The following is a 26,277-nucleotide window of genomic DNA, read 5'->3' on the forward strand; positions in this document are numbered from 1 at the left end:
TGACCGTCCTGCACCCAATCCATCCATTTATTTATTTTATATTTTTCTCAAGACCAACATCAAACAACAATAATAATAAATCAAATAACCTCGGTTTTTCCTCTGCCATCATCAACCATCCTCTCTTGAGCTGCCACCTCTGGCATGGCATGCATTAAGGTGGCATCAAACTTCTGTTGGCTAACCTTGGCTGGAAAGGGAATAGAAAGTTAAAAGGTATCAAATTTGTTAACTCGTAAGAAGCACAGTGTACTTAGAAACAAGAGGAGGCCATTCAATCCCTCAAGCCTGTGTCACCATTTAAACGAGATCATGGCTGTTCAATTTCTTAACTCCATCCACCCTCCTTTGCTCCATATCCTTTTATATCCTTGTGTAGCAGAATTCCATCACTCTCAGCTTTAAAATATTAATTTAGCTAGCTTTTAGTATCAGATAGTCTATAATTCTATCATGAAGAAATGTTACCTAATTTCTTTCTTAATGGCTGACTCTAAACTTATGGTTATGTGCCTTTGTTCTAGACTCCCACACTCTTGGAAATGGCTCCTATGCACTTCATAAATTCCTTTCAAAATCTTTAGAAATTTCCAGTAAATCATCCTTTAGCCTTCTATATTCAATGTAATACAAGCCTGCTTTATGTAATATCTCCTCATAATGGCTCGTAGCACAATGGTTAGCACTGCTGCTTCACAGCTCCAGGGTACTGAGTTCAATTCCCAGCTCGGGTCACTGTCTGTGTGGAATTTGCACATTCTCCTCGTGTCTGTGTGGGTTTCCTCCAGGTGCTCCGGTTTCCTCCCACAGTCCAAAGATGTGTGGGTTAGGTTGATTGGCCATGCTCAGAAATTGCCACTTAGTGTCCAGGGATGCGTAGGTTAGAGGGATTAGTGGGTATAATATGTAGAGATATGGGGGTAGAGCCAGGGTGGGATTGTGTTCAGTGCAGATTTGATGGGCCGAAAGGCCTCTTTCTGCACTGTAGGGTTCTATGATTCTACGATAACTTAACACTGGGAGCGATGAATTCGAATTGTGCTCTTTCCAAGGTCAATATATCCTTTCCAAGGTATGGTGTCCATTAGTCCAGATATGGTCTCACCAAGGTTTTCAATAGCTCTAACAAAAAGTCTTCTCTATTATAATCTAGCCCTAAAAAGTATAAATGCGAATATAAAGTAAAGTTTATTTATTAGTCACAAGTAAGTCTTACATTAACACTGCAATGAATGTACTGTGAAATTCCCCTAGTCGCTACACTCTAGTGCCTGTTCGGGTCAACGCACCTAACTAGCGCATCTTTGGAGTGTGGGAGGAAACCGGAGCACCCGGAGGAAACCCACGCAGACATGGGGAGAGAGACCCTGCAGACTCCACACAGATAGTCATTCAAGCCAGGAATCAAACTCGTGTCCCTGTGAGGCGGCAGTGCTAAACACTGTGCCACCATGCTATTTTTAAATTAGTTTTTGTATGATTATTACATTTTAGTGGTCTGTGTACACGGTCCCCTAAATTTCTTTGGACGTCTACTTTCATTAAAAAGAAAACCCCTATCATCTGAAAAAAGTCAAAGTTAATTGCTTTCTCTACATATTTCTGAAATGTTACTCCTGTGCATACTTACCAACTTTACCAACTGTGTGTATTTTCCCTAAACCCACTGTTTGCTCCTTCACCGTCCACTTCTTGAAAAGCTGCTTGAACATGGCTGACTCAGCTCCATCATTCACCATCTCAATGTTCGTGGTGTTTGAATAGTCCTTCATCTTAATAAAATCCTGAATTGTATAAAGGAATCCATCAAAATATATACTTATAAATCATTTGTGCATTCAAACCAATTGAACATCTGACTGCAGGTCAATCTGGCTTAGTTAATCAATTCAACCCAGTGGCACGTAGCTCAGAAGTTGCAACCAGTCTGAGTTTTCAACTTTTGAGCTCAGTAGGCACTGAGATCAATGGTTTTCTCTGAGTTGAAAGTGCATGATCAGGCATGATCGTATTGAATGGTGGTCAGGCTCAAAGGGCTGAATGGCCTACTCCTGCACCTATTTTCTATGTCTCTATTAGCTCAGCAGAGACCAGTGATGAACCAGGCACCTTATTGATTTCTATTAGAAACCAAGGGCGGAATTCTCTAGCCCTCCCCCCCCCACCCGCATTGTGGGTTTTCCCACAGCAGAGGCAGCTTGCTATCAGGATCTTCCGTCCTGCCGAAGTTGATGGCGATTTATATTCCTCATCTGTGCTGCCACTGGGGAACCTGCAACAAGGGTCAACTTTAGCCGGACAGGAAGGTGCTGATAAGTGAGCTTGTGTGGATATTAAACAAGGAAGGACTGAATTAAGCTGTGTTTTGATGGATCCCTTGGTTAAATAACCCACCAGCACTCACTGTATAAACAGCCACGTGGGGAAAGTACCAGAGGCAGCTGGAACCTGTTAAATCTCAGCATGAGACTGCAAAGCCAGGGACGACAATTGGAAAAACAAACATTTTTGCTTTCCTTCCTTTTGACTGCTTGAGGATTGGGAACAGATGACTAGCATTTTAGACAAACTTACCAAAGCCCTAGACATAGCAGCCCGTTTCTCTGCCTTTGTAGCTCCTTTTCCTTTCCAGACATAAATCTTAGTTCCACCTTGGTCGAGTACATAGCAATCCTGAAAGATATTGAACAATCTCACATTATTAAATGCAAGAACCCAGTTACAAATAATAGGGTGGTGCAGTGGTTAGCACTGCTGAGCTCACAGCATCAGGGACCCAGGTTCGATTCCTGGCTTGGCTCACTGTCTGTGTGGAGTTTACATGTTCTCCTTGCGCCTGCATGGGTTTCCTCCAGGTGCTCTGGTTTCTTTCCACAGTTCAAAGGTGTGCAGGTTAGGTGGATTGGCCGTGTTAAATTTCCCCTTAATATCAGGGGCTAGCTAGGGTAAATGCATGGGATTAAGGGGATAGGGCCTGGGTGGGATTGTGGTCAGTGCAAACTCAATGGGCCAAATGGCCTCCTTCTGCACTGTAGGGATTCTATGATAAATGTGTCCACAATTTTGCAATTAAATATGATCCCGGTAGGCGGTGCTGTGGTAGAACGTTCACTTTTGGAGGTGTCAAATCTTGACTATCACACAACACATATTGTTTCTTTTTACATACTGTTTCAGTAAGTGTCCTATGTAGTCAGTTAAGTGGTTCAATGTGTCGGTGTCACCAATAAATAGGGGGAGAAGAAAACATGTTTAGCCCATAGTCTTGAACACTCAAACCCTAAAGGAGTGTGAAGGCTGTGCCGAGTACTTACATTGTGATTCAACATGTCCTGGATGAGAGGCCGTGTAGCAACTTCATTCACTTTCATATGTCCATCAGCATCTGAAATACTGAATTATAAAAGCAACTTGTTTTTGTTTGTTTTATACCTGTTTATAGCCACTGTTTTACTTGAATACTCTTCAATATATCATACAAAATAATGCAGCATATGCATTACGCACAAACTTGTTTTGCCATAGAATTATACACAGGGACCACCATTCACTGTATAATATGTACAACATCTCCTATTCCCCTCCTGTTTGTCATTGCCTGCCCTGACACCTCTCACTGATAAAGAATGCAACAAAATCTTACACACTAGAATGGAATATCACCACAATTTCCATATAATGAGTAACAAAGGCTGCAGTGTGTTTACGGTTCTGATGTGTCTCAGGGATCAGACAGTGTGAATTAAACACCTCAGTATTTGTCCATAGATGACATTTTCTGGACCCCTATTTCTAACACACTCCAAATCCACTACATTGTCTGTAATCATCTCCATGAATGCTATTATTTATGTAATACATTCCATACGTGCTCTTAGATGGAACACGTTCTATGTCTGTGCTAAACCATGTGTGCTATTTTATATGTAATTTACCTCCCTTGTGTACATTGTAGAACATTTTCCATGTGTGCTATTCTGTATATAACATACTCCATACATACACTCTCTTGTATAAAATGTTGTTGTGGACTTTAGGAAGGGAGCTATGCTCCTTGACTGGTTAGGGAATTCACAGACATAGCTAGATAGCAGAATTAATATCTTGGTGCCAAAACCCCAGACCCCTGGCAGAGTGAGATTTCACTTGGAGATGTTAAAACAAAGACTAAGGGTTGGACTTATTTAAAACACAAACAGGTATGAAATGAGAGGAGCGAAATAAGCATCTGTGTATTTGAACACAATCAGAGCTTTCTGGAAACTCGGAATGCTGGGAGGGGTTATAGTCATGATGTGGGGATGCCGGCGTTGGACTGGGGTAAACACAGTAAGAAGTCTCACAACACCAGGTTAAAGTCCAACAAGTTTATTTGATAGTAAACCCACAAGCTTTCGGAGCGCTGTTCCTTCGTCAGGTGAGTGGAAAGAAAGAACTTTAACCTGGTGTTGTGAGACTTCTTACAAGGGTTATAGTTACACGGCCACAAGGTGTCTGGAAATTGACAATATACATTAATATTTTGTAGATCTCATCTGTATTAACAGCTAATTGGGAGCTATTAACATGTACCTCAGACCCAATGAAGCTGGAATTCTGCTCTGTAACATCATTGAAAATATAATGGTAAATGATCTCCAAGCATTGTACATGACCTCCATGAAGATATGTTTCAACGGAATAGAGTGTAAAAGTCACACTATAAGAACTCTGCAGAGATGGCTCTTTCTGAGAGTTCACATCTCTCATTGCAACAATATTAAAGTCTGCCAAAATTCTGCAGTTGGTTGGAGTCTCATCATAGTTTCATTGTTTCTCTAGGTTACCCTCAATTTGGCTAGTAGCAGCCCTCTCTGTAGACCCTAATAGATTTTCCCCACAACAAAAACATGCACTATGTCTGATATTCTATATGCAACATGTTTCATGTACGCAATTTTCTATATTTAAAATATTCCATACATTATTTATTTTTGTGCAACCCAATCCCAGCAATCTGTTATTCTTATACTTAAAATGGGAGCCAGGTTTACTTAAACTCTTACTGGTGGAGGCTAATGTTAGCTTTCTGTCTTTGAACTGCTTTTTCATCAGACGTTGGTGGGCTTATTTTCTTGGTCCTTTCCCCAAGAATGTTTATTACAACCTTCATCAGCTCAGGAGATTTTTGTTCCTCGTCACCTTCGATTACTCCAATCTCTGCACGTCCACCTCTCTCCCGATCTCTAATATCCTTGGCTAGCTGCATACCCTATAGAGAGGACAAGTGAAATAGAAAGAAGTATTAATTCATTGTGAGGTGGATCTGATAAATAAAGAAAAAGAACATTGCTATAGCGACTTTCACAACCGAGGATATCCCAAAGCACTTTACAGTCAATTAAGTACTTTTTGAAGTGCAGTCACTTATCGTGGAGGAAATGCAGCAGTCAATTTGCGCACAGCAAGTTCCATCAAACAACAATGTGATAATGACTGGATAATAACTTTTAATTATATTGATTGACCATTTATATTGAACCAGGATACCAGGGAGAATTCCCTTGCACTTCTTTGAAATAGTGGTGGTGGGTTACAGATCACTCAGGGAATCAAAGTTTCTGCTGCAACATGCACTTTTACATGCCTGTTGTAGTCTGGAACTAGTGGTGTAGACTTTGAAACAGCACTAAGGGATTTTTCACATCCATCTGACGGGGAAAGACGGGGCCTTTTTTTTAAACATCCCTCTCAAAAAACGCCTCTGAAAGTGTGGCACTCCTCAGGATTGTCCTTCCAACAGTGTGGCACTCCCTCAGCACCTACCCTCTGACCACTGCGGTGCTCCCTCGGCACTACTGCTCTGCCAGTATGATGCTCCCTTAGTACTGATGACAACCCCCACCACCCCCCAACAGTGCTCCTCAGTATTGACCCTCTAACAGCGGAGTGCTCCCTCTGCACTGACCCTCCATCAGTGCAGTTCTCCAGCAGGACTGTCCCCCTGACAATGCAGTGCTACCATAATACTACCCTTCCATAGTATCCTTCAAACAGTATAATGCTCCTTCAGTATAGTACCTCCAACTGTGTGGCTTTCCCTCAGTCCTGACTCTCCGACAGTGCTCTGCTATCTCATATTGCCTCTCCGACAGTGCAGTGCCAGCAACATTGTCCCTCCACATTGCCCTTCCAACAGTGCAACACTGTATCTCCCAACAGTTCAGTTCTCCCCCAGTACTGAACTCTAACAGTGCAGCACTCTCTTGGTTCTGCCCCTTTGACAGTGCAGCACTTATTCAGTGCAATACTGGGAATGTCAGTCTGGATATTATGTTTAAGTCTTTAGAGTAGAATTGAATTCACTATCTTACGACTCAGAGGGAAAAATGCTACTTCCTGAGCCACATCTGACAATTCAGAATACTACCAGAGTAAGAAGCATGGTAGCTAATTACACACCCAAGACATTTTATACCAATACCATCTTACAGACAGCAATGAGAGGAGGCTAGGACAGTGGCACAGCTGCCTCACATCGCCAGGGGCCTAAATTCAATTCTGATCTTGGGTGACTGTCTGTGTAGAGTTTGTAGTTCTCCCCATGTCTGTGTGGGTTTCCACCAGGTGCTCCAATTTCCTCTCAGTCCACAGATATGCAGGTAATGTGGGTTGGCCATGCTAAATTGCTCCTTGGAGTCTAGGGTAGGTGGATTGGCCATGGTAAATGCGCAGGGTTATGATGATTGGGCAGAAGGTTGGGCCTGGGTAACGATGCTCTTTTGGAGACAATGCAGACTCGATGGGCCAAATGGCCTACTTCTGCACTGTAGGGATTCTATGGTTCAACGACCAGATTACTTGTTTATGGTAGAATTGGTTGAGCAATGAATTTACACCAGGACATTGGGAGAATTTCCTTTTCTTCAAATGGTGTTATGGCATCTTTAACATTCAACAGGCCACCAGGGCATTTGGTTCTTCCAACAATGCAAGACTCCCTTAGTAGTGCACTGAAGTGAAAATTTAGGGAACTAACCCCATGAAAATGTCTCAGAATATTACCTCTTGAAGGTTTTTCAGAGAAGCAGAGAAAGCATTGACTGCGAATTCACTACCTTGAGTCGTTCCATTCTATTGCTATCCGGCCCATTCCACTGAATAATAACTTTACCAACATCCAGTAGAAATACGTCACCCAAGTTGTAACTCTTCCAACTCATTTCAACCTGTAAAACACATGATAGACTAACTTTCACCTAGTGCTAGCAACCAGAGGTTGATCAGTTATTGCATTTTCTCTAAAAAAAAAATTGCTCAGTCCTTTGAGATTTGGAGTCAAGACCTTCAGTGTTCACTGAGCTTTCCATCTTTGTGAGGTGGATAAAATGAGTACCAGAGAATGTGGATGAATAGGAGACTCTTGCTGTATGATAAGAACCACCCATATTGGGCTTCCTCCTAATCCTATGTAATATGCTTGAGGGATTGAATGACCTCCTGTTCTTATGTTTCTAACTTTCATGTTGCACATCCAATCTGACAATGTGGCATTCCCCCTTACATAGTTACATCAAGTCCACGGCACAGAAACAGACTATTCAGCCCAACAGAGTAGGTGCTAATGGTACACGAGCTTCCTCCCACCTCCTTACTTCATCTCATCCCCATCACTGCATCCTTCTATTCCTTTCCCCTTAATGTGTTGCTTAGCCATCACAGAACAAGCCCAATGAGAGGGTGTGCAATTCTAGGTTTAGTATTAGGAAACGAAGCTGGGCAAGTGAATGAAGTAGCAGTGGGGGACCATTTTGGAGATAGTGACCATAATACAATTAGATTTAGCACCATTATGGAAAAGGACAAAGATAGAACCGGAGTAAATTTGGGGAAAGACAAATTTCACAAAGTTGATAGGTGAACTGATGGAAGTGGACTGCACAGGGAAAACTGTGAAATCAGTGGAAAGCATTCAAAAGTGAGAGCCTACTGTAACAATGCAACCTTTCTCTTTATGTCCCATAAAGAGAAAGGTTGGTACTCAAGCCCCCTGGTTATTCAGAAGTGTACAGCGCAAGATAAAGCAGGAAAAAAAGCATTTGATCGTCACATACTGTAGAAAATTTGGAGGTGTAAACAAAGGGGTTAAGTAAAAAACAGGAAATTAGGAAAGCAAAGAGAGGATACAAAAAATATTGGCAGGTAAAATCAAATAAAACCCCAAATTTGTTTTATTGGTACATTATAGAGTAACTAAGGAAAGGGTAGGGCCTATCAGAGGTGTACATGGTAATTTGTGTGTTGATGTAGAAGATGTGAGCAGGGTTTTCAATGAGTGCTTCGTCTCTGTCTCACCAAGGAGAGAAATGATGCAGGCATTCTTGTTAAAGAGAAGGATTGTGAAATATTAGTTACAATAAGCATTATGAGGGAGGAAATACTGGAGGGATTGACATCCTTGAAGGTGGATAAATCACCAGGGCTGGATGGATTATATCCCAGGCTGTTATAGGAAGCCAAGGAGGAAATAGCAGATGCTCTGAGGATCACTTTACAATTCTTACTAGATACAGCTGAGGTACCAGAGGATTGGAGGTCTGTGAACATTGTACCATTATTTAAAAAGGTGCGAGGGACAGGCCAGAAAATTATAGGTCAGTCAGTCTGACATCGGTAGTAAGCAAATTATTGGAATCAATTTTAAAGACAGGTTAAATGGTCACTTAGGCACAGATTGATCAGGGATAGTCAGCATGGTGTTGTCAGGGGAAGATTGTGTCTTATTAACTTAATCAAAATTTTTGAGAAGTAACTAGGAGGATTGATGAGGGTAATGCAGTGAACATTGTCTATGTGGATTTCAGTAAGGCATTTGACAAGGTCCCACATGGCAGACTAATCAGAAAAGTGAAGGATACAGGGGAAGGTGGCGAGTTGGATCCAAAATTTGCTCAGTGACAGCAAATAAAATGTAGTGGTTGACGGATATTTTTGCAAATGGAAAGTGGTTTCGAGTGGTGTTCCACAGGGCTCAGTGTTGGGGCCCTTGCTGCTTGTTAAATGTGGGGGCGTGATCGGGAAATTTACAGATGACACAAAAATTGTCTGTGTAGTTAAAGAAGATTGATATCATTCTAGAGTTGACAGCTATGATTTGGTTGAGCGGACAGAGAAATGACAAACAGAATTTAATTGGGAAAAGTGAAAGGTTATGCATTTGGGGTGAGCAAACAAAGCAAAAGAATACTCAATAAACAGGAAAGAAATTGAAAGGGGTTGAGGAAGAAAGTGAGAGACCTTTGAGTGAACGTCCACGGGCCCCTGAAGAAGACAGGGGCCCATGGATAAGAAAGCACGTGGAATGCTTTCCTTTATTGGGCTAGGTATTGAATACAAAAGCAGGGATGTAATGATGGAATGGTACAAAATGCTAGTTAGGCCACAGCTCAAGTTTGGTATAAAGGTCTGGTCATCACATTACAGGAAGGACGTAATTGTTCTGGAGAGGATGCACAGGAGATTTACAAGAATGTTTCCAGGGCTTGAAAATTGCATCTATGAGGAAAGACTGGACAGGCTGAGATTGTTTTCCTTAGCACAGAGAAGGCTCAGGGGTGACCTAATTGAGGTTGCACAAAATTATGAGGGGCCTAGACAGGGTAGACAGGAAAGACTTGTTTCCCCCAGCTGAGGACTCAATTACCAGGGGTCATTGAAGGATTAGAGGGGACATGGGGAAAAACCTTTTTCACCCAGAGGGTGGTGGGCATTTGGAATTCACTGCCTGAATCAGTAGTTGAAATTCTCATATCATTTAAAACGTACCTTAATCTGCAAAGAAAATGCTGTAACCTGCAAGGCTACGGACCAGATGTTGGAAAGTGCAATTAAAATGTGCAGCTAGTTTCCTTTGATCTCTTTTTGGCTGGTGCAGACAAAATGGGTTGAAATGCCCCTTTCTATGCTGTAATTTTTTTCTATACTATTCGCCTTGACAACACTCTGTGGTAGTGAATTTCCACATTCTCCCCAATCTGGGTAAAGAAGTTTCTCCTGAATTCCTGATTGGATTTACTAGTGACTGTCTTATATTGATGGCTCCAAGTTTGGGTTTTCTCCACAAGTGGAAACATTTTCTCTACATCTACTCTATTTAATCATATCATAATCCTGAAGGCCACTATCAGATCACCCCTGCACCTTCTCTCTGAGAGAAACAAGCTGCAGCCTGTTTAATCTTTGAACAGATTGACAGAACACCACTTGTGTGACTGACACAAGACTAATCCATGACTCTAATTTTTTTTATTATTCATTCATGGGACATGACTGGCCAGCATTTATTGCCCATCCCTACCTGCCCTTGACTTGCCATTTCAAAGGGCAATTGAGAGTTAAACACATTGCTGTCACTCTGGAGTCACATGTAGGCCAGACCAAATAAGGATGGCAGATTCCCTTTTCTAAAGGACATCAGTGAACCAGATGGGTTTTTCCAACAATTGACAATGGTTTCATGATCATCAGTAGAATCTTAATTCCAGATATTTTTTATAGTGGGTAAGTTCAGGCTTATCTAGCTGTAGGTAGTGTTCAGGGGACAGTCTTACCTCAGTAGCAATGACAGTCTTCTTTCCCTTCATGTGGAGGAGGCGACGCACATTGTAAATGTTGGTTTCCACGTGCTTCATTCCAGAGGCCACGCCCCCTTTCTTGTAGCTGCAAGAAATTAAAATGCGAGAGAAATGCGCTACTACACCTGACCAGTGCTCATAGACTCATAGTGCAGAAAGAGGCCATTTGGCCCATTGCGCCTGCATCAACAATAATCCCACCCCGGCCCTATCCCCGTAACCCCACATGTTTACCCTGCTAATGCCCCAATATTACGGGGCAATTTAGCCTGGCCAATCAACCTAACCCGCATAGCTTTGGACTGTGGGGGGAAACTGGAGCACCCGGATAAAACCCACACAGACATGCCGAGAATGTACAAACTCCTCACAGACAATCACTTGAGGCTGGAATTGAACTCGGATCCCTGGAGCTGTGAGGCAGTAGTGCTAACCACTGTGCCACCATGCTACATCCAAAGAACATGCCTTTCACACATTCAGGATGTCCCAAAACTAGTTGGTCTGCACAGTGATGGAGCACATCAACAAGTAGTGCTGTAGAATGGGGAGGAGCAGGTTTAACTGCTCCCCCCTCCAATTCTACTGAGCTGTCAATCTTACAGTTCTAAGTGGGACAGGTGAAGGACATATTTCATATGATGTATTAGAACTGGGCCATTAGAAAAAAAATCAGAATTGCATTCTAGAAGCACAATCCATTCGCGCAGGGCCCTAGCGGATCCATTACTCTTTCATCACGTACACACAAAGAGACCAATTCTGATTCATGTGGTGTATAGAATGGTGCACCTATATACTTAGAATGAGGTACAAACCTAGTGAGGTTACTGCATTGGGCTACCTGTTTTCTAAATAGCATTAAGCACAAAGCTCAGCAGACCCTAAAATAAAAAACGAGAGCAAAGAACAATAGAAGGAATATTGTGGATACACCATTATTTCCAAGTTACCCACAGTCTTAACTTGGACATGTATCACTGTCCCTTTATCACCAGTGGGTCAGTATCCTGGAACTACCCACCCAACATCACTGTAAAAGAACCTTTACATGGACTGTAGTGGTTCAAGATAGTGGCCCATCATCACCTTGTCAAGGTAATTAAGAATGGCCAATATATGCAGCACTGCCAAGACACAAAACAATTTTTTTCAAAATTCATGGAGGCCAGAGGCCTCCACATTAAGATGAGTAACTAGACTTTGTGCTTTAGGACACTTTCCATGGATCTCTGAGAGTGCTGCTCTGAGTTCATCACTCAGAGGCCTGGGGGCAGGCTGCCTGTTCAACCAGTCTCAGAAAAACTATGAAAATAAGGAAGGATGGGGATTTTTAAAAAGCTCATGCACACAAATAAATTTCATTTGCTTGATAACTCCTTCAATTTTCCCAGTGAAAATGCAGAGCAGAAACTCCCATGGATGTCGCATCTGGGCTGCAGAGGAACCTGGAGTGGGAGGGTGAGAATCTGGTCGTTGTGGTTCATGTGGGTGCCGACAACATAGGCAAGATGCGAACTGAGGATCTGGGGAGGGAGTATGAAAAGCTGGGAATGGAATTAAAAAGTAGAACCGACAAGGTGGTCATCTCTGGGCTACTGCCTGAACCGAGTGCAGATGGGCGTAGGGTTGACAGGATTAAGGAAGTGAATGGGTGGCTCAGGGATTGGTGTGGGAGGAATGGGTTTGAATTTATGGGGCATTGGCACCAGTATTGGGGTAGGTGGGACCTGTTCGGGCGGGATGGGGTTAGTCTGAACCGTGCTGGGACCAGAGTGCTGGCGAATTGAGTAAAGAGGACTGTAGACAGGGCTTTAAACTAATTAGGTGGGGGAGGGTGTGAGGGTAGGTGACATTACAGGGTCTAAAGTTAAGGAGACGGTACAGGTAAGGGTAGAGGCCGAGGATGTCCCAATAATAGAGGGAGTAGGGGGCGTGAGTATGGTTGGTGGCGTTACGGCAAATAAGGTCCAGGTGAAGGCTGGGATGAAGGTGCTTTATCTGAATGCGCGAAGCATTAGGAATAAAGTGGATGAGTTGGTGGTGCAGATCGACACAAATGGATACGATCTGGTGGCCATTACAGAGGCGTGGCTGCAAGGTGACAGGGACTGGGAGCTGAATGTCCAGGGGTATCAAGTGTTTAGGAAGGATAGGCGGGAGGGAAAAGTGGGGGGGGGCATAGCTCTGCTGATTAAGGATAGCATCAGGGTGGTAGCGAGGGATGATATTGGAGCCAAGGAGCAGAACGTGGGATCGTTGTGGGTGGAGATTAGGAACAGCAAAGGGAGGAAGACGCTGGTGGGTGTCGTCTATAGGCCCCCAATAATGATCTGGAGGTGGGGCGGGCTGTTAACGCGCAAATAAGTGCGGCGTGCAGGAATGGGACGGCAGTAGTTATGGGGGATTTCAATCTGCATATTGATTGGTCGACCCATGTTGAACGCGGTGGGCTCGAGGAGGAATTCTTGGAATGCTGCCGGGATAGTTTCCTCGAACAGTGTGTGTTGGAGCCGACGAGGGAGCGAGCTGTCTTGGATCTGGTGTTATGTAATGAGGCGGGTAGAATTAGGGAACTCGCGGTGAAGGATTCTCTTGGGGAGAGTGATCATTGTATGGTGGAGTTTCTGGTGCTGATGGAGGAGGAGAAAGTGGGTTCCCGGACACGCGTCCTTTGTTTGAACAGAGGGGAGTACGGTAGGATGAGAGAGGAATTGGCGAATGTGGACTGGGGGAGTGCGTTGGAAGGTAGGTCTGCTGAGGAGCAGTGGAGGATCTTTAAGGAGATCTTTCTTGGTGCTCAGTGGAAATTTATTCCGATGGTCAAAAAGGACAGTAGGAGGAGAGGTAATAAGCCATGGATAACGAAGGAGGTGAAGGAAAGTGTTAAATTAAAAGCGGAGGTGTTTAGAGTAGCTAAGAGTAGTGGGCGAGAAGAGGATTGGGAGAGGTTTAAATGTCAACAAAGATTGACAAAGAAGTTGATAAAGAAGGGTAGGAGAAACTATGAAGCTGGGCTAGCGCTTAATACAAAAAAGGATAGCAAGAGTTTTTATAAATATATAAAAAGGAAGAGGCTGGCTAGGGTGAACGTTGGTCCTTTAGAGGATGAGAAAGGGGACCTAGTGGTAGGGGATGGGGATATGGCTAAGGTATTGAATAACTTTTTTGTTACTGTCTTCACGGAGGAGGACGTGAATAATTTGCCGGGTGTTAGAGATGGAAAGGTGGTAGGAATGGAGGGTTTCGATGACATTACTGTTACTAGAGAGGCGGTGCTCGACAGACTGGAGGGGCTGATTGTGGACAAGTCCCCAGGACCGGATGGAATGCATCCGAGGGTCCTGAAAGAAATGGCGGAGGTGATAGTGGATGCCTTGGTGGTTATTTTCCAGACGTCGCTGGATTCCGGGGAAGTGCCGGAGGATTGGAAAAGGGCTAATGTTACGCCGTTGTTTAAGAAGGGTGCCAGGCAAAAGGCAGGGAATTATAGGCCGGTTAGTTTAACGTCTGTTGTAGGTAAAATGTTAGAATCCGTCATCAAGGAGGAAATAGCGAGGCATCTTGAGGGGAACTGCTTGATAGAGCAGACGCAGCACGGTTTCCTTAAAGGGAAGTCGTGTCTGACAAATTTACTGGAGTTCTATGAGGATGTGTCTAGGGCGGTGGATAGAGGAGAGCCGGTGGATGTGGTCTTTCTTGATTTTCAGAAGGCGTTTGACAAGGTACCTCACAAGGGGTTATTGCAGAAGGTCAGGGGGCATGGAGTTGGGGGTAGGGTGTTAGCGTGGATAGAGGATTGGCTGTCAAATAGGAGTCAGAGAGTGGGGGTCAATGGGTGCTATTTGGATTGGCGGATGGTGACTAGTGGAGTGCCCCAGGGGTCGGTGCTGGGGCCTCAGCTATTTACCATTTATATAGATGATCTGGAGGAGGGAACCGAGTGTATGGTGTCGAAATTTGCTGATGACACCAAGATTGGTGGAAAGGCAAATTGTGCGGAGGGTGTGGAGAGTCTACAGAAGGATCTAGATAGGCTGGGTGAATGGGCCAGGAAATGGCAAATAGAATTTAATGTTGGCAAGTGCGAGGTGGTCCACTTTGGTAGGAATAATGGTAGGAAGGATTATTACTTACGTGGAGAAAAACTGCAGCAGGCGACGGTGCAGAGGGACCTCGGGGTCCTTGTGCATGAGTCGCAAAAACCCAGCCTGCAGGTGCAGCAGGTGGTCAGGAAGGCGAATGGGATGCTGGCCTTCATAGCGAGGGGGATTGAATATAAAAGTAGGGAGGTCTTGCTACGGCTGTATAGGGCATTGGTGAGGCCGCAGCTGGAGTACTGTGTGCAGTTTTGGGCGCCGTACTTACGCAAGGATATTTTGGCCTTGGAGGGAGTGCAGAGGAGGTTTACTAGGCTGATACCGGAGTTGAGGGGGTTGAGCTATGAGGAGAGGCTGAATAAACTAGGCTTGTACTCGTTAGAGTTTAGAAGAATGAGGGGAGATCTCATTGAGACGTATAAGATGATGAATGGGATGGATAGGATAGAGGTGGAGAGACTCTTCCTGCTCAGAAAGGACAGTAGGACTAGGGGGCACAGCCTCAAGATAAAGGGGGGGCGGTTTAGAACGGAGTTGAGGAGGAACTTCTTCACTCAAAGGGTGGTGAATCTCTGGAATTCTCTGCCCGTTGAAGTGGTGGAGGCTGCCTCGCTAAATATTTTTAAGACGCGGGTTGATGGGTTTTTGATAAGAGAGGGGATTAAGGGTTATGGGGAGAGGGCGGGAATGTGGAACTGAGCCACGACAGATCAGCCATGATCTTATTGAATGGCGGGGCAGGCTCGAAGGGCTAGATGGCCTACTCCTGCTCCTATTTCTTATGTTCTTATGTTCTTAAGTGCTATGTCCAGTGGATATCAAGTCCCAAGCAGCGCGTCCCCCCAATATCACACCCCAAGTAATGTGTCTATTGGAATTCGAGCCCTAAGCACAGTGCGCTGAATATCAAGCCCCAGGTGCTGTGCCCCCTCTACAATAGTGAGCCCTAAGCATTATATCCCCCAGCTATCACACTCCAAGTGCCGTCTGTCCTCCTACTCACAGACAAAGAAAATAACTCACATGATTCCATTTTTGAAGTAACCCTTGAAGGTCTCTGACTCATGTTCTTGCATTTCCCGATGCTGCACTGAAGCTCCCTCCAGGTATTCGTCCAGCTGGGTTGCGTAAATTGCAGCTGCACCCTGCTCGTCCTGGGACGACTCCATCCCAATCCAGAAATGGATGTCACGCTTGAAACCACTGCCAACTCTCTGGGTCTGCACAATGGAGGGGGAGAAGAAAAGGTTTTGAACGTTTTGACAACATCTTGCATTTATATAGCACCTTTAACAGAAGAGGCTGGTCTGATGTATGCTTCACAGGAGCATATACCAGACCAACATTGGGACATTTGAGCCACCGAAGGAAATTTAAATATATTTTAAAAACCATCTTAAAAGAGAGGCAGAGAAGTTATGGGGTAATTCTAGCATTTTGGATCCAGACAGCTGAAAGCATGGTCATCAATGGCAGAGTGATTAAAATCAGGAATCACAAGAGGCTAGAATTGGAGGAGTGTAGAGATTTAGGAGGGCAGAAGGACATCACAGTGAAAGGGAGGACACCTTGGAGTGATTTGAAAACAAGGATGAGAATTTTAAAACTAATGTATTGTCAGACTGGGAGCCAATGTAAATCAACAAGCAGAGGTATCAGGCTGGTACTGTTAGGGTTCCAGAACAGAACCCCAATATATTATGAAGCTAGACTTGACCCCAACAATTTTTCTATTTTGGAACAAACGTGAGGAAAGGATGCTTTGTTCCAGGAGTGATTCCATTGACAACTTAGGGATCTTTTATCAAGACAAGCTTTATTCATAACACAGTTTACATATAACTCTAACAAAAAGAAGCAGCTTAACTCTTAAACAGCTGAATAATATTTAAACGTGAAAAGAAATAACTTTAATATCTAATTTATCACTATTTCTGTTCCAAATAAGCAACATTCTTTTGATAGACTTAAAAACCCAGTTTAAATATAGTTAGCAATCACAAATATACTTGCTATAATGCGCGTGAAAAGCCTTGGCGTGTCAGAAAGATATAGAGCTTGAAGAAGCCTGCAAAACTGTCCTAACTTCAACCAGAACAGCCAAACTCCAACTCCTTCGAGCAAAAGCCTGTTTAATTTGCTACATATCAAGGACTGCACATAAACTACATCACATGACCCTGTCAATCACTCTACTTTGAAATCCCTGGGGAACTTAAATAAACAAAAGTCCATTAACTCTACTTAACATAACCACTTGCAAGGTTGAAATTAGTAATTATTCTGCTCTCCCAGCATCTGAGCTATATTCCTTCCAGGTATACTGACTACTTGTAGAAAAAAGCGGAACTTTAAAACATTCTCCTGAAACACAAAGGACACACAAGGAGGGGGAATTTTCCCGTCCCACCCGCCATGGGAATTATAGTGGGTGAGGGAGGCAGATCATGCAAAAGGTCCATTGATCTTGGGCAGGATTTTCTGGTTTTCGGGCGAAAAGTGGCCAGAAAATCCCACCCAATTTATATATACATATCATTTGCAAATTTTCATCACAGTACCAACAATACTGTGACACATAATCAGAATAAGGATGCAGGAATGAGCTTAGACCCAGGCTAATCCTGCCCATCCCTTCCTCCATTCATTCAGCACACAGCAAACAAACAGGTCATTTGGCCCAACAAATCTAATCTGGTATTTCTGTTTAACGTAATATTCCTCTATTTCTACTTTATTTCAGCCTATCAGCAAACCCTTCTATTTCTTTTTCCCTCATGTGTTTATCTAATTTCTCTTTAAATGCAACTGTGCTATTCACCTCAACTATTCTTCCTGGTAGCGAGTTTCACACTCTCACCACCCTGACATTCACACACAAATGTACTTCCAGCATAGACTGGTTGAAAAAGATCAGAAGCAGGAATCAAACTGATTTGCCTATCTAACACAGGGGCATACAGGTTGCTGTAATGGTTCCCACCAGTACACTGGCTAAGAAAATTAAGTACTTAGCAAACATCTCGTCATTTTTTTTAAAAAATGCCAATTTTAGCTCTGACTAGCTGAAGGCTCAAGAGCAGAAGCTCCTCCCTCCCCCACAGTTAGGCTGCTGGATTATTTATTTCAGTTCACCCCAGAATGATTCCATTCCAAACAGCCCACAATTCAAGATCAGTTGGTTACATCATCAGAGAAACCATAACCATATTTGTATGAGAAATAGGTATATGTTATTGTGATATCTGAGTGGAGGCTTTACTCCGTATCTAACTCCGTGCTGTACCTGTCCTGGGAGTGTTTGATGGGGGACAGTGTAGAGGGAGCTTTACTCTGTATCTAACCCTGTGCTGTACCTGTCCTGGGAGTGTTTGATGGGGGGACAGTGTAGAGGGAGCTTTACTCTGTATCTAACCCCGTGCTGTACCTGTCCTGGGAGTGTTTGATGGGGACAGTGTAGAGGGAGCTTTACTCTGTATCTAACCCCGTGCTGTACCTGTCCTGGGAGTGTTTGATGGGGGGACAGTGTAGAGGGAGCTTTACTCTGTATCTAACCCCGTGCTGTACCTGTCCTGGGAGTGTTTGATGGGGGGACAGTGTAGAGGGAGCTTTACTCTGTATCTAACCCCGTGCTGTACCTGTCCTGGGAGTGTTTGATGGGGAGACAGTGTAGAGGGAGCTTTACTCTGTATCTAACCCCGTGCTGTACCTGTCCTGGGAGTGTTTGATGGGGGGACAGTGTAGAGGGAGCTTTACTCTGTATCTAACCCCGTGCTGTACCTGTCCTGGGAGTGTTTGATGGGGGGACAGTGTAGAGGGAGCTTTACCCTGTATCTAACCCCGTGCTGTACCTGTCCTGGGAGTGTTTGATGGGGTACAGTGTAGAGGGAGCTTTACTCTGTATCTAACCCTGTGCTGTACCTGTCCTGGGAGTGTTTGATGGGGACAGTGTAGAGGGAGCTTATGGTATGTTAGCCTTTATAGGAAGGGGTATAGAGTATAAGAGCTGGAGTCTAATGTTGCAGTTGTATAGAACGTTGGTTAGGCCGCATTTGGAGTACTGCGTCCAGTTCTGGTCGCCTTACTACTGGAAAGACGTGGAGACCCTGGAGAGAGTGCAGAGGAGGTTTACCAGGATGCTGCCTGGTATGGAAGGACTGGGTTATGAGGAAAGATTGAGCAAATTGAGGCTGTTTTCCCTTGAAAGACGGCGACTGAGAGGAGATCTAATAGAGGTATACAAGATTATGAAGGGTATAGATAGAGTAAACAGTGGTAAGCTTTTTCCTAGGTTGGAAACGCACATTACAAGGGGCCATGGGCGGCGAGGTATAATTTGGATGTTAGAGGGAGGTTTTTCACACAGAGGGTTGTGGGTGTATAGAATGCTCTGCCAAGCAAGGTGGTGGAGGCAGGCACGCTAGAGTTGTTTAAGAGTTACTTAGACAGGCACATGAGCGGGATGGAGATGGAGGAATATAGGAGACTGTTTTAAATAAGGTTCAGGAGCCTTGGGACATCCCTGGGAATGTATAAGGATATGGATGATACTGATGTTTTTCTCTTTTAATCCACAGGTTTTAAGTCGGTCCGCCTTGTTGTCCAACAAGGGGCATACACGCGATGGGTCGTACGAGGGCTGCTCTTAGTTGTTTCGAGAGTAGCCTAGTACTTCACATCGTTAGTGTATGCTTAAAATGGACCAGATGCTGGGCAACACGACAGCTCAGTGACTATCACTGTTTGCTGTACAGACACATGGATTTGGGTCAGTGTCTGTGGGAGTTTGCGCATTCTCCCTGTGCTTGCGTGGGTTTTCTCCGGGTGCTCCGGTTTCCTCCCACACCCCAAAGATGTGCTATTAGGCTGATTGGTGAAACAAATTGTCCCTAAATTAGTCTCCCCTCAATGTGGAATGCCATGAGCATAGACAAGGGTCATGGGTGGAGGGGACTCAATGTTAAAATGGTGGCGCGGGCTCGTTGGGCCGAAGGGTCTGTTTTGTTCTTTATTTGATGGGGGAACAGTGTAGAGGGAGCTTTACTCTATATCTAACCCTGTGCTGTATACATCTTGGGTGCGTTTGATGGGGACTGTGTAGAGGGAGATTTACTCTGTATATAACCCGTGCTGTACCTGTCCTGGGAGTGTTTGATGGGAACTGTGTAAATGGAGATTTTCTCTGTACCTAACACTATACCTGCCCTGCGTGATGTGGAGTCTAAAAAATTGGAACATTTTATCTTCCCCATTATTGACTTCCATTGCAAATGGAAATAAGGCCTATTAAACTATTTTTGGTGTTGGTTCTTGTGATAATTAAAGCAATGCTGCAAAGCCAGGTTTTTAAACTTACCGCGAGGAGGATGTAACAGTCACCATCAAAAAAGTTACCATAGGCCTTCTCAGGAATAGGCACCAACTCCAATTTCTGATAAAAAATAGATCACACTTTACAAAGAGTAAAAGAAAACAGAAAATAAAAATTTCACTGCCACTATTTAGTGACAACTGAAAGGACTAGACTGATATTAGTTTGAAATAAGTAGGTGAGTCGCTGATCAAGAACTTTACTCCTAGTTGATGATCTAATCCTTTGGATTACTGTCTCTTGGTCTCTCAACGACATCTGTTGCAAACAAACACTCTACAACTTGGAAAGTCTGATTAACAGCTATAAATATGGTGCAAACTTGGTTTACTCCTATCTGGGGTTTCTGTCAATCTTACATTTGACTTATGGCTACTGATTGGAGGAAATTTCTACCATCCATTTATAAACAAGCATGCAGCTCAAGAATGCCAACTCACCTCAATTCTCCATATCAGCAATCCGGGGGTGTTGCTAACAGCATTAAAGACCATTTCCACTGACATTCTCGTTTGGATTGTAACTTTCTGCAAATCAACGCAATTTGCTGAAAAAAAGAGGCAAGCATTTGTGAAAGAACTCTTGCTGGTGAAGGCTGCAAGGTGGAAAAGCATTGAGCCACCTCCCTATGTTGACGATGAGGAACTGGGTTTGGCAACTCTGGTTGAATATATTCCTTATGATTTTATCACATGACCTTCAACTCCTACTGCTTCACCCCGCACAATCCAACCATTGGTTGCCAAACACGTCAATCCTCACGGTACCTCATCTGGGGGGTAAAAAAAAATCAGTGAAAAGACTCATTCCCAATATTCCCCTATCTCCAATACTTTTATAATTAATGAACAAAAGTGTTCTAAGAGTAAAAAACAAGCTTTTTTTTTTAAAGTGCCCCTGTGATCTTTCTCCTGGGTTTAGCTTGCAGTAGTGTTCTAAAGATTAACCTTCAATTCCTGGAGGTTCCAGGACAATCCTGGTGTAGTGGTAGCTCTGTAAGGAACTGAAGTACGTCTGCTACTTGCATTGTTATACTGAACACATCTGAAGCAGTTTAAGTGACAGGCAAACATAGTACAGTGCATTCATCGGTGTATGGTATAGTTACCAGAAATTCCAGGCCTAAGGTAATTTGTAGGAGACATCTTGTTTTGGATTGTGAATACCACTTGCCCCTTACAACATTGCCAGGATTAAAAATGAACTTCCTTCCCATCCTGTTTACTAGTAAACAATTTCACTGGGAGCAGCGCAAACCTTCGTAAGGCATTTACTAATCCACTATACATAGAAACTGGAACAAAATATGTGCAGCAGAATGATTAGTACTGCTGCCTCACAGCACCAGGGACCTGGGTTTGATTCCTGGCTTGGGTCACGGTCTGTGCAGAGTTTGCACATTCTTCCCATGTCTGTGTGGGTTTCCTCTGGGTGCTCCGGTTTCCTCCCACAGTCCGATAGACGTGCTGGTTAGGTGCATTGGCTATGCTAAATCCTCCCTCAGTGTGCCCGAAGTGTGGTGACTTCACTGAAGTGTTAATGTAAGCCTACTGGTAACACTAATAAACATAAGAACATAAGAAATAGGAGCAGGAGTAGGCCATCTAGCCCTTCGAGCCTGCCCCGCCATTCAATAAGATCATGGCTGATCTGTTGTGGCTCAGTTCCACTTTCCCGCCCTCTCCCCATAACCCTTAATCCCCTCTCTTATCAAAAACTCATCAACCCGCGTCTTAAAAATATTTAGCGAGGCAGCCTCCACCACTTCAACGGGCAGAGAATTCCAGAGATTCACCACCCTTTGAGTGAAGAAGTTCCTCCTCAACTCCGTTCTAAACCGCCTCCCCTTTATCTTGAGGCTGTGCCCCCTAGTCCTACTGTCCTTTTTGAGCGGGAAGAGTCTCTCCACCTCTATCCTATCCATCCCATTCATCATCTTATACGTCTCAATGAGATCTCCCCTCATTCTTCTAAACTCTAACGAGTACAAGCCCAGTTTATTCAGCCTCTCCTCATAGCTCAATCCCCTCAACTCCGGTATCAGCCTAGTAAACCTCCTCTGCACTCCCTCCAGGGCCAAAATATCCTTGCGCAGGTGCGGCGCCCAAAACTGCACACAGTACTCCAGCTGCGGCCTCACCAATGCCCTATACAGCTGCAGCAAGACCTCCCTACTTTTATATTCAATATAAAATTAAAATATTAAATTAAAATATATCCCAGTTATATTGATTATATAGAGTGCAGTGCTTGATTAAACAAAGAAAATGGTGCATAAAACTGGATTGGAATGGTTGAGAATTATCCTAGTGAAAATACAGAACCCCCTTGATAAACTTACTCCTGTAGTCCTCAGATCTCACCTGGTGATGCTTTTGAACACACTGACCTTTCAGAAGGATAAGAAAGGTAAACGTCAGCCCCTCTCATTTCTCAAAAAAAGTCAGCTGCCCCACTCCATGCATCTCTGAATCTGCTGCATATGAATTTGAGGAATTTTCCTCATCTAATGAGATGTGCTATGTCCAATTCCCAGTGGAAATTAAAATGGACTGATTTTGTATTTAAATTTACATTACCTTGGTGCTTCGGTGTTGTTCACTGATCGATGAGAGTCTGCAGATTTGAAGCTGAGATGAGCAAAGAACACAGAAACATTCCAGCCAACTGCACTCCAAATTATGTAGGTATCAGGTGGTGATAATCCAGCAATTCTAGCCTCTGTGAGCATTGGTGTATATTTGCATGGCATGATTTTCATTTGTTTGATAAGAGAACAAAAGGAGCCATTAACTCAAACTCACAGTAACATGTTTGTCCACAAAGGCATTCATTTCTCCTGCTTGTAGATAGGAGTATTTAGTCTGAGAGACAGCTGTGTTTAACCCGGCCTGTCATAGAATCCTTGCAATGCAGAAAGAGACCATTCAACCCATCGAACCTGCACTGACAACAATTCCACCCAGGCTCTATCCCCGTAACACCATGAATTTATTTAGCCTGCTAATCCCCCAACACCAAGTGGAAATTTAGCATAGCTTATCAACCTAACCCGCACATCTTTGGACTGTGGGAGAAACACAATAAGAAGTCTCATAACACCAGGTTAAAGTCCAACAGGTTTATTTGGTACCACAAGCCACTAACTTTTGGAGTGCTGCCCCCTCATCAGGTGAGTGGGATTTCAGTTCACAAACAGGGCATATAAAGACACAAACTCAATTTACAAAATAATGGTTGGAATGCGAGTCTTTACAGGTAATCAAATCTTAAAGGTACAGACAATGTGAGTGGAGAGAGCATTAAGCACAGGTTAAAAAGATGTGTATTGTCTCCAGCCAGGACAGTGAGTGAGATTTTGCAAGCCCAGTCAATTTGTGGGGGTTACAGATTGTGTGATGTGAACCCAAGATCCCAGTTGAGGCCGTCATGTGTGGAACTTGGCTATCAGTCTCTGCTCAGTGACTCTGCACTGTCATGTGTCGTGAAGGCCGCCTTGGAGAACTTTGTCATGTATCGTGAAAACCAATGTTCTCCAAGGCAGCCTTCACGAAACATGACAATGCAGAGTTGCTGAACAGAGACTGATAGCCAAGTTCCGTACACGAGGACGGTCTCGACCAGGATCTTGGGTTTATGTCACACGATGTGTAACCCCCACAAATTGACTGGGCTTGCAAAATCTCACTAACTGTCCTGTCTGGAGACAATACACATCTCTTTAACCTGTGCTTAACTCTCTCTCCACTCACTGTCTGTATCTTTACAGGTGATAAAGTCTTAAAGACCTGCATTCCAACCATTATTTTGTAAATTGAGTGTGTGTCTTCATACGCCCTGTTTGTGAACTGAAATCCCACTCACCCGATGAAGGGGCAGTGCTCCGAAAGCTAGTGGCTTGTGCTACCAAATAAACTTGTAGGACTTTAACCTGGTGTTGAGACTTCTTACTGTGTTTACCCTAGTCCAACGCCAGCATCTCCACATCTGTGGGAGAAAACCAGAGCACCCAGAGGAAACCCATGCAAACACTTGGAGAATGCCTGTGTGGAGTTTGCACAGTCACACAAGGCCAGAATTGAACCCAGGTCCCTGATGCTGAGGCAGCACTGTGCCACCATGCTGCCCTTTAAGACTACCAGGTATTCCATGTTGGGGAGGAGAGGAAACAGTCACATACTGGAGGTTAAGTGCCAAAAAGACATTTGTGCAGGAAGGGGCTCGGTAACCAAGGTCAGGAAAATCATCAAGAAAATGACTGGCTTTCTTTTTTATTGTTTAGGCATTTTAAAGTGAGACAGATGAGCACTGAACGTTAAGAACATTTCTCTGGAATTCTTAAAAGTGAAAAGCTTAAGCCTCATTTGGTGGGACAGTTGGCGCAAACTGATCTGTGCTTACGCTGGTGTTCAGACTGGGACTGGAAATGTTTCTTCTAGTTACAATTTCCAGTGAAATAATAAATCTGAAATCATGGGCACTTTTACAGTTTTCCTAGAAGTAGGGAGCACACCACAGAAACCTCCCCCACGGGTTCTTCTTACCTGTGTGTGCTAACTTAAAGAAAAATGTATGAACTAAACTGGGAAGGTGTTTAATGGCACTTTATGGAGAGAAACATGCCCTCATTCATCTACAGAAAGGCGATAAAACCCAGTGTGGTACTGAGTCCCACAAACAGAGCAAGAAGAGCCCAGTTTCTATTCTTGGCCTATGCTGATCACCAAGTTTCCTTTACTCTTTGTGAAAAAATGCTTCCTGATTTCCCTTTGACATGGCCTTGCTCTGATTTTAAGATTATGCTCTCCGATTTTGTATATCCCCATCAATACAAACTCAATCTATCCTATCAAATCCTTTTAAACACAATTGTTATGTGGTGGTGGTGGGTTACAGATCACTCAGGGAGTCTGAGTTCTGACAACATACACTTTAACAAGCATGTTGTAGTCAGGAGCTATGGATAGTGATGGTAGAGGCTCCAATTTCTTTCCATCACTTGCCTGACCAGCAATCTCCCATTCTTACCACCTACCATGGCATGTGTTGAAAAGATTTGCAGGTTGATAATCAATGTGTTTGGTCATGTTATGAATACATCTTCCTTGGCCATCAAGGCCTGGACTGGTACTCAAAGTAAGAAGTCTCAACACCAGGTTAAAGTCCAACAGGTTTATTTGGTAGCAAAAACCACTAGCTTTCAGAGTGCTGCCCCTTCATCAGGTAAGTGGGAGTTCTGTTCACAACCAGGGCATATAAAGACACTTTATATACTTCTGTTTTATGTCTTTATATGCCCTGTTTGTGAACAGAACTCCCACTTACCTGATGAAGGGGCAGCACTCTGAAAGCTAGTGGTTTTTGCTACCAAATAAACCTGTTGGACTTTAACCTGGTATTGTGAGACTTCTTACTGTGTTTACCCCAGTCCCAACGCCAGCATCATGGTACTCAAACCCAGAGCTTCTGGCTTAGAGGCAGGGATGCTACCCATTACGGCACAAGACCTCCACAAATGTCACATAACTTTCCATGAATACAAGAAGCTATTGCTCTTCTTGCCTCTGTTCTTAGCTTTGAGAACAGAGTTAGCCTGCAAGTTGGACAGTTTCAGATTTATGAATAATGGCAAAAGGTAGTACAGAAGGTGGCAGTGCCAACTTATGACAGGGCTGGAGCAGACTTGCCTAAAACCAAGAGCGAGAGGAGAAAACAGGCCAGTAAGATATCCATACGCTGAACAATTCAAGTGCATGTTACATAACACTGATTGCTTGGCTGGGTTGTACCTGATTCTTGCTTAGATCTTACTGTACTATCCATTATGACTACAGTAACGTCATTCTTATTTGTATGTGTCAATAGAGAACAGATATCATTGAAATACTGGGCAAGTCAATGTGTACAGAAATGAGATGGGTTTTCATACACATTATCTCTGCCCACTGCACTCTGTAACACAAAGACAATATTCAAATTTACGTACTTCAATGCTTCAATACACCCCATCAGGTCGTTCTCCTTTTCCATCTCGCTCACAGTAGGCACTGGTAAAATTCTAGTTCAAGGACATTACCAAGTGCCTATCCTACATGTGTGAAACGAGCTGTTAAGTGTCACATGGCTATTTGGCTCGTGGGGAGCACCACCCTGATGGTGAGCTCAACTCCCATGAATGCTTTTCACCAGTAGG

At 43.8% G+C, this 26,277-nt stretch overlaps 1 protein-coding gene across 4 annotated transcripts in view; it reads right to left on the bottom strand.

Annotated features, from left to right (window-relative positions):
• Positions 1 to 22,964, bottom strand: part of avil (advillin) — a 59,606-nt gene extending 36,642 nt beyond the window's left edge. For 2 of the 4 annotated variants that reach the window (XM_080218096.1, XM_080218095.1), the window contains exons 1-11: positions 22,664 to 22,963; positions 20,525 to 20,856; positions 20,070 to 20,144; positions 15,737 to 15,933; positions 10,590 to 10,698; positions 7,098 to 7,208; positions 5,046 to 5,251; positions 3,315 to 3,393; positions 2,575 to 2,673; positions 1,631 to 1,784; positions 90 to 190 (exon numbers count right to left, since the gene is read on the bottom strand). In XM_080218096.1, coding sequence (XP_080074222.1) covers positions 90 to 190; positions 1,631 to 1,784; positions 2,575 to 2,673; positions 3,315 to 3,393; positions 5,046 to 5,251; positions 7,098 to 7,208; positions 10,590 to 10,698; positions 15,737 to 15,933; positions 20,070 to 20,144; positions 20,525 to 20,698 — 1,305 coding nt within the window. In that variant the 5' untranslated portion in view covers positions 20,699 to 20,856; positions 22,664 to 22,963. Of the gene's footprint in view, positions 1 to 89; positions 191 to 1,630; positions 1,785 to 2,574; positions 2,674 to 3,314; positions 3,394 to 5,045; positions 5,252 to 7,097; positions 7,209 to 10,589; positions 10,699 to 15,736; positions 15,934 to 20,069; positions 20,145 to 20,524; positions 20,857 to 22,663 lie in introns of all 4 variants that reach the window. The other 2 variants (XM_080218098.1, XM_080218099.1) reach the window with 2 other exon arrangements.
• Between the last annotated feature and the right edge of the window lie 3,313 nt (positions 22,965 to 26,277).

The sequence above is a fragment of the Carcharhinus amblyrhynchos genome, chromosome X (assembly GCF_965287045.1).
Source record: "Carcharhinus amblyrhynchos chromosome X, sCarAmb.v2.hapA, whole genome shotgun sequence".
Classification (NCBI taxonomy): domain Eukaryota; kingdom Metazoa; phylum Chordata; class Chondrichthyes; order Carcharhiniformes; family Carcharhinidae; genus Carcharhinus; species Carcharhinus amblyrhynchos.